General features: G+C 42.8%; 1 protein-coding gene across 1 annotated transcript; it reads right to left on the bottom strand.

The window, feature by feature from the left end:
• Positions 1-105: 105 nt before the first annotated feature.
• VTI1B (vesicle transport through interaction with t-SNAREs 1B) lies at positions 106-8,434 on the bottom strand. The gene is made up of 6 exons (XM_065754703.1): positions 8,238-8,434; positions 5,288-5,346; positions 3,641-3,832; positions 2,328-2,501; positions 1,404-1,465; positions 106-333 (listed from the first exon to the last, which is right to left on the bottom strand). Exons 1-6 carry the CDS (start codon positions 8,350-8,352, stop codon positions 237-239), a joined length of 699 nt encoding a protein of 232 aa, XP_065610775.1. The 5' UTR covers positions 8,353-8,434; the 3' UTR covers positions 106-236.
• Between the last annotated feature and the right edge of the window lie 170 nt (positions 8,435-8,604).

Raw genomic sequence — 8,604 nt, 5'->3', positions numbered from 1 at the left:
TATTCATTTAGTAAAGTATATACAAATTGAGACAATAAAATATTTATTACCTTCTCTGTAATCTCACCGGTAGTTTGCAAGTCTGTCTCTGTTTTTTCCTTTCACTTCCTTTCACTGTTTTTCTCGTGTCAGTACAGTTTCAGTGGTGCATGCTGTCTCATAGTTCAGTTTTAGACAGTCAAAGGGAAGACATCCCATCCTATTCCTCAGCAGTGGAAAACACAAGTCACAAAGGTTCATCTACTGCGAAAGAACTTGTAGTAGACCACACCTCCTAGGATGGCTAGTTCCAGGATGATGATGATCGACAGCAACAACTTATTAGTGGCTATTCTATAGAGTTAAAAAATAATAAAAAAACACAATCTGAGGTGGTTTTATAATAAAAAAAAAAGCTGCTTCTTACCTTCAGAACATACATTCCCCATTTCAGCCACTACTGTTTTAAATAACACTTAAATGGGCAAACACTAAGCTTGCCTTCTTGCTTGTTAATTTTTCCTGAAACTTTGTATTCCATCTTTTATTTCAGTAACAGTAGTTCTGTTCTTTTCCTCCTGCTCCTGCTCGCCAGTAAGGCAGGGCATCCCACTGTGTGTGCCTGTTCATTCAATTAAGCAAGAGGGAACACTGAAGTTGAATAGTTGTAGTTTTAAACTCTACATTGTGCTAATTTTAATTGAAACTACACAGTTGAATTAAGACCAAAAATCTCAATTTAATGTACTTTCCCCCTTGAAAATTGTTGCTGAAGGAAATAATGGTAAGCATAAAGAAAAAAGCTTGTTAGACCACAAGTACCTAGTGAAAAAATATTCCATGAACTGGTTTATAAGAATTAAAAAAACACAGTTAAACCATAAATACATTTAAGCAACCAAGGCTTTGGTCATCAAAATAGTGTAGGGTCAAACTCAGGAGTTCTCAATTAACAGTCTACCTATGCTAAGGCATTCCTGTGGGCTAAACAGATTTGTCTGTGTCATCAGACATCTAAAGCACTTAATGCTGCAGAGATTTAAGGCACAGCATCTGCCAACCTGAATAAGCATTATTCAAAAGTTACCTTTAGAAATTGACTGTAAGTTAGTCAAAATCCCTCCCATCACTACAATCTATCATTTCTGATGGTTACAGCCTCAGTATTATCTTAATAAAGCTGCACACAGATAACGTGCAGCACAAATTCAGTAGTATGCACTCACCTACCTTAGTCTCCATTAAGTAATTACCAAAAAGGAAAAAATACAAAATAGCATCTGTACACGGTCACACTATCAGTTTGCACGCGCCCTAAAATCTCCCCAGAGTTCCAGCTGACACTATAGTAGTTTTTCCATAAACTGGTAAGCAACAGTACTACCTTCTGAATACTGCGCTGCTCTAAGTCAGGTGCTACTCACCTCCTGGACATGGAACGCAGAATCTTACGACTCTTGCTTAAGTTTTCACTTGTATTCACCAACTATGAAGAAACAAAAGTCATCTGCCAGTCGAAAAAAACAAACAGTTCTAAAGATGCTAATGCAATTTGTTGGCACGTAAATGTTACAATTAAGAATGTGTTCAGTGCTAGCTATATATTCTCAAAATTCGGAGAACACTGCTCTCCAGGCACAGTACAAAGGGAATAGCCCTTAAGACTGTCAGGGATATGTTCCCTTAGGTACATGTAAAGACTATATGCAATTTATGAACACTCTACCTATAATTATCAAATTTGTTTCATTAATTTAGTTGTCAATTTAATTGCCTTCTGTTATCAACATGTTCTCCTCAGTGCATATCTGGAACTGTTTGAAATGCCATTAAGTTTCTAGCAAAGAAAATGAACATGTTGGCCTGACAAGCCTGTGTGACCCAATGGATCTGACTGCTGAACTGTTAATGGACGATCCATTTCAGCCTGGTAACACTCAGAAATGAACTGAACTGCAACCTCAGCTAACATTCAAATATTGCAAAGTTACTGTTAGCTGCTGCCATTAAATTTCATTTAATTAAAGGAACTTACTGTCTCCCAAATCTAAACATTTAGTGTTAATCTTATGAGGCGGGCAATTCCCCAGCATTTTTCAGATGAGTAGTTTTTTCAGCAATGCTAGATTTTTAAGCAGCATGATGGGGTTTAATCACCTGGCCTTACACAGACACAGTAGCAGATATGCTTGGGGCGTCTACAGGAAGATGTTCCTTTTATGTGCATAACAAAGCAACGTGGCAGCCTTCAGTCTGTTAAAGCAGCAACAGGCTCACCCCATCTGGGGGTCTCTAAGTACAACAGCTGGCACACATTTCCCACTAAGCCAACACTGTTCTCTGCTTACTCTGCTCCTGGTGCGTTCCAGTTGCTCTCGCTGCTCCCCGAGTTCTTCAATGATATCAGTGCCAATCTGATCTGTTTCAGCAGCAATCCGGTGCGAGCGCTCAATGCTCTGACTGGCTCGGTTCAGACTCTCTGTTCCCTGGAGAAGCAGCACCCTCTGTGACTGTAGATTAGTCTGAAAAATAATGCATGTTTTACTATTAAAGTATTAAACACCAAGTTTCTGACTTACTGAAAAAGAAGGATGTGCAGCTGAAGAGTTAAATTTAGCTACAAAAAACTGTCTTTGTGATAATTCATTTTTCCATCAAGTAATATCTGTATGAAAACAGGACCTGGGCTTTTCCAGATGCTAACTTTTCCTTTTGTTCAGATTGAACGTCAGTCTTATTTGTGACTCTACAGTTAGTTGCCAGGGAGATTATTAGGAGTTTACTCAGCCACAGACAAAAAGCACTAGCAGATGGACTGCTAAGTAACAAAGCTCCTCTTTTCAAGCCAGTAGCCACAGATAGTAAGAAATGTTTGCAGACCTCAGGGTGAAGAGGTAGCTCAAAACAGAGTATTTTCTTAAGCTTCAAAACGTCTGACTTACCATCCTGCTCTTGGGTTTTAGAAGTCAAGAGGAATCAACGCAAAAATGTATCTAGCTAATGTAGAATGAGACACTATGGAAACTCCCTCAGACCTTTCTTAACTAAGGCAAAGAAACAAAAAACACACTTCCACAAATTCTTCATATAGGTAACACCTCCTCAGAGACAGTAAGCAAATCCAGTCTCAGTACTCTGAACACATGTAAACAGATAAGGTAAACCAGCATAGTTCTTGCACTGAAGCAGCATATCCATACTGCAAAATATAGAGGAAGACTAAATAGTTCCCAGATAACAAAGGAAAACAGACTGCTTAAAAGAAGACTCTATGGAAGAACCTATACAGTGTATGTGACTCACATCATCTTTTGGAGTTAAAACTGAGATCAGTTAACCCTCCATCTCAGCAGGAGAGATTACACAACATATTTCAGCACCCTTAACGAGTCTCTTTTTAAAAATAAGTTGTGTAGGTAATCAACCACACATTACCATTTTGATTACACTCATATCTTTGTTTTAGAACTGAAAAGCTCTTTTATAGAGTTCTAGGCCTTTCTTCTCCTTCTCAGGATACTCACGTTACACACAAAGAGACACAGAGGCAGTTATGCAAGAAAGCAAGTGGATTAAAGTAGAAATACTGTAAGCAATGTATCTGGAACATCTTTGTAAACAATCACAGAAGGTTTAAATACAATTTTTATCAGCTGCTCACACTCTGTTCATTTTCTGTGGAAAAGATTCCATATTTCATATCCCCTTGACTTCCAGGACCCAATCCCAAATCTGTGCTTCTCATCTCTCTCTGGAACATGGAGAGGTCCCTTCTGTATGCCCGGATTTTGCTCATCATTTGATTGCGGAATGGCAGAGGAGCATACTTCAGTTCTTCTTCCATTTCCCGAAGCTTAAAGAAAAGAAAATTTACTTTAAAGTATCAAATTTATTCTTATGAACAGCCATACCCAGAACTCACCACTAGATGAAGGGACTGATGTGTTTTTATGACTGGGGGGAGGGAGGGTTAACCCCACGCCCCTCACCTAATATCAATTACACCACTCTTCCAATGTAGCTCAGCACACCTGGGGTTTCAGCTGTCCAACGCTTCAAGAAAAAGTATTCACTCTCAAGGTTAAAGACTGATATTTTCTGAAATGTCACTCTGTAACTTCAAAACTTGCAGTTCTCACTTTCATATCGTTTAAGTGTCTGTAGGACACGTATCAGATCACATCGTGTATCTAGTGCACAGGTAGGCAAGCTGCTCAGCTCACACACTGAGTCTGTCTACTGGATCTGCATACCCTGAGATTTTGGGCGCTTGAATCCTCACATCAACTTTCAGTGACAGTTGTTGCAGATTCAGAATGCTTAATCCTGTCCTCCGGTATGGGGCAAAGTCTACAGAGATAGACCTCAAAAAATCCAGTCCAGCTGTGACTCAAACCCACCCTCACTTAGAAGAGACTGCCATTTCCATTGGTACTTGCTTTACTTTCACTGTCAGAGAGATTATTTTCAGACTTATGAAGATGCACTCCAAATACTCAACCAAACATTATTTTGCTAAAAGTGAAAAAGCAGAGCCTTCAAAGCATAACTTCTCAGTACATGAGTACTGACAGAGTCCATCAAGAACAGCTATATGGTACCTCAAATTGCTGTACAGAAGTCCAAGGAAGCAACATGAAAATAAATGTGTAACCTATAAGAAACCTGTTTCTCATAGGAGGAGCCAGAGATTTCTGCTGCAACTGCTGTGGCGAAACAAAACAAGCTAACAACCCTAATTGAACTAGAAGTTAGCACAGTGCTGCCAACAAGGAGCACATCGATAAGAAAAGTGTGATGCACAGTGCTCTGACTAGAAACACAAGTCCCCAGGTTGTTTTCTTTTTTGTGCTGTTCCATGTCACCTACTGCTCAGGAAGCCCATGCAGCAGGCTGCAAACATTTGAGGTCCCTGACATTTGGCCATCCACCAGACTATTGCAGGAAGATCATGTGTGTTAACACCAATGTGAAGATAAGACACCAAAAACCAAACAACAATAAAAAATCCCATAAGGCATATTCCCTTCACATCCTGCCTGCAATTCTAACCTCCAGCTCTAACACTCTGCTCAAAGGGAAGGCAATAACCAGACTGAGCACCAAACAGAAAAGTATGAGTACCTGTCTGTCTCTATATACAAACACAGACATATTAATCACACTAATGAATCAAACAGATTAAGAAATGGAACATCTGTCTGACAAGACAAGAACATAAATAAAGTAAAAGTTGGGATACTGTCCTCTGTAAGGCAATCAACATTTTAACTGGTCAGAAAGGCCACGTTTCCAAGCTCAGGCTTACCGTTTCATTTGCTTCGCGCTGTTTCTCATCAAACTCCCGAACTAGCTTTTTCTTTTCTTCTGTGGAAGAGAAAACAGCATGTCAGAAAATAAGAGCAGAACTTGATCTCTCGCAGACAACAAAGCTGCTTCAATGGCTGACTGCAGGGGCCGCAGGTCAACTCTTCCCTCAAACAGGACCAGCCTGTTCTTACAACAACTTATCAAAAATTGGGGAAGAGGAGAGTGACAGAGGAGAGAAGCCACTCTTTCAGCAGCCAGCCACTAGCTCTGGTACAAAAAGAAATCATTTTTTAACCCCCCAAAATTCTTCTGCCTGCTGAAAGAATAACCAAGAGGACGTGTTTGTAAACATCTCATTGACACTTCACATTTTTGTACACACTCAGCAGACTACTGAAGGCTGAAGCTTTCATTTGGGTTACAACAGAACACCACGTCCATCAGCTCCAAGTAATGCCTGAAGTTTCCTGTAAACTGGCAACTGCATCCTTGCAGTCCTCTAAAAACAACCACTCAAACAGGACAAGCACTCTAAGGAGAGCTCTGAGATTAAAGATGCCATCAGTACACCTGATTCGGTTCCTGGCCTAATGCCCAAATGCTTCTCTTCTCTGGAATGACATCAGCTGTTTGAACCGGCCAACAAAACCACACGTTTCAATTGCTTAATACTGCCATTTGCTCACATCCTTGTGTCTGCAGCCCTGGAGGCCAAGGAACAGGCTTCATCACTGCTGTACTTCAAACCTTAAAGTCATAGCTTTTAACACACTCTAAATACATAATACCTTTCTAATGTGCAAGCTCAGTCAAAGTAGAACTGAAAGTGCTCATACCTTACCGGAGAAAATACCTGTTTTATCAGTTTCCATGAAAGTGCTGAAGATCACCACCATAAAGTCCTGCAGAATGCTGCAGAACTAAACCAAATTCCATCAAAGTCTGACAAATACACAACAACTTCATTCATCTCTCTCAGAAGAGAGTGATTCAGCCTTAAATAAAATCTTGCAGACAGTCACCTGGGTAGAAGTTCTCTGATTTGATTAAACTGCACAGACAGCCTTACAGTCTACTGACTGCTTCAGTACAAAACAGGCAAGATAATGCCTTTTTTAAGTATGGCCCTCTGCAAAAGAAGCATTTTTAAACCACTGAGCTCTCAGCAGAATAACAGGAGAAAATCCTGAAGTGATCAAAACACTTAAACACAACCCATCCCATGGATGTGCCACGCCCACACCGGGGCTCTTCCCTTTCAGCTCAAATCCCTATTAGGCCCCTGAGCTTGAACTGTAGCGGACTTGAGACAGAATAAAAGTTTCACATTGAATGAAATGCTGACTTCAGCTCCCCCCTGCTTTTCTGCCATGTACATTTGTGCTGATGTGACTGCTTGAACAGCTGGGCTGCTAGTGAGGACATGGGCACACACAGCAAGAAGACAACTTTCTAAAGTCACTGTTCTGTTTGCAATCCTTCAGTGAATGCAGTGTCCTCTCAGAACAACTGCCACCTTGAACTAATGGAAACCTGAAGCAGTGATGAAAAAGCAGTATCTTGCCTTCTCTGGGTGCCCCCAATCGGATCAGTACAGCACTGCACTTCAGACACAGAAATATTACCCACATGTATCAACATCTGTGAGATCTCATTTCACTCAATCGAAACAGAATCAATTGAAAAAGATAGTTAACTATTTACTTAGAGAATGGTATCTACAGTTGAAATGGATCCATGCTGCTTAAAATGTCTTATAAGTCTGAAAGGAAGAAAACACTTACTTCCAGATGTGAGAATTTGTTATCCTGTTCATAGAGGTGAGATAAGATTTTCAAACTTCTGCTCCTGAAGGATGTAATAATGACACATTCTGTCCTCCCTGGAGTCTGGGAAGGTACCGATCATCTCAAAGTTGTACATAGGACACCACTTATTGTCCCACAGACTTTTCAGGATAGCCTGAAAAATAAGGCCCATGCCCATCCTGTGCACAGGCTGCAAACAATGAATCACAGAATCACAGGGGTTGGAAGGGATCTCTAGAGATCATCGAGTCCAACCCCCCTGCCTATTACAAACACCTTCCTCACAGAGATAAACTCCTGACTTAAACTCCCTTGTTAATACTTTCCATAAACACTACCGTTCTTCATTTTTCATATATCTATCATATTAACATTTCAAAGCATGTCTGAAAAATCAGTTTGAAATTTGTTTATGATCTCCAAGCACTGAAGAAATTGCTGCCTGTCAATACTGTTCAAACCCATTGCTCAAAACTCATTGTTTAGGAATATCACAGATCCAGAGGCCTGGCAAAGGTTTACTTTTTCTTCACAGCACTGATCACATTCCTTTCTACAAGGAAATAAGAATTTCCTGCCAGAAATTTCTTGTTCTTTGAAATTCCAGTGTTCTGGAGCATTTTCCAATGTGTGTGAGCATGGTCTCTACCCATTCATTTCCCAGCAATAGGGTGGAGTTTCAAGGCAGCAAAGAATGTCATCCTTCTCCTTCTGCCTCTAATTTTATGGAAATAATACCCAGATTCCAGGGCCCATCTCCACAAGAGGGTATTTCTTCCTTTATGCTTCTCATTCTTGGCAACTGCCAAGAAAATAAAGGCAGCTTTGAATCACACAACTGCAGGGGTTTGAAAGGACCTCAGGGGATCACCCTGCCCAACCCCCTGCCGAAGCAGGTTCCCTACAGGTCGCGAACGAAAGCACCCAGGAGGGTCTTGAATATCTCTGGAGAAAGAGACTCCGCAACCCGTCCGCGCTTTGAACATCCCGCCGTCTCTCAGCGTTATGGTTTTATACCGAGATGCAAAGCGGAGCTACCCGAGGAGCAGGGGAGGCCGCGCCGTGCCACAGTCCCAACGCTGCAGCGGCGCCGCTTCCCCTTCCCCACTCAGCCGACGGCCCAGAGTCGCCCCGCCTCACCCGCCGCGCCGCCCCGCAGCCGCTCCGGCACGGCCCGCAGCTCGCCGTGCAGCCCGCGGAAGATCTCGTGCAGCCGCTCCAGGTGCTCGGAAGACGCGGGGCCGTGGATCGCCATGGCGGGCGGCCGCCTCCCGCTCCCCCGGAGCTACCCGACGCGCTGCAACCGCGCTTCCGCCATCGGCCGCGGGGCCCTGCGCCTGCGTGATGTGGCGCGCCTGCGCAATGGGGCGCCCCCGCGCTGCTCGAGCGGCAGTCCTGGCGGCTCGCGGTGCCCGCGGGAGCTGTAGTTGCAGGGCGACGCGCGGCCGAGAGGCGGTGCCGCCCCGCTCCGCCCCACGCGTGGCCACCGCCCACTGCGCCCAGGCGG

This window comes from Cyrtonyx montezumae, unplaced genomic scaffold (assembly GCF_038088225.1).
Source record: "Cyrtonyx montezumae isolate F1298 unplaced genomic scaffold, pur_monq_1.0 scaffold_10, whole genome shotgun sequence".
Lineage (NCBI taxonomy): Eukaryota > Metazoa > Chordata > Aves > Galliformes > Odontophoridae > Cyrtonyx > Cyrtonyx montezumae.
Note: the sequence above shows the minus strand (reverse complement) of the source record. Positions and strands in the feature narration are given on the sequence as shown.

Coding starts and splice junctions, on each gene's coding strand:
- VTI1B (XM_065754703.1), bottom strand. CDS start 8,352: ATGGCGATCCACGGCCCCGCGTCTTCCGAGCACCTGGAGCGGCTGCAC. Junction 5,347..8,237: donor GCTGCGGGGCGGCGCGGCGG/GTGAGGCGGGGC, acceptor TCTCTTCCACAG/AAGAAAAGAAAAAGCTAGTT. Junction 334..1,403: donor CTGCGTTCCATGTCCAGGAG/GTGAGTAGCACC, acceptor TTAACTCTATAG/AATAGCCACTAATAAGTTGT.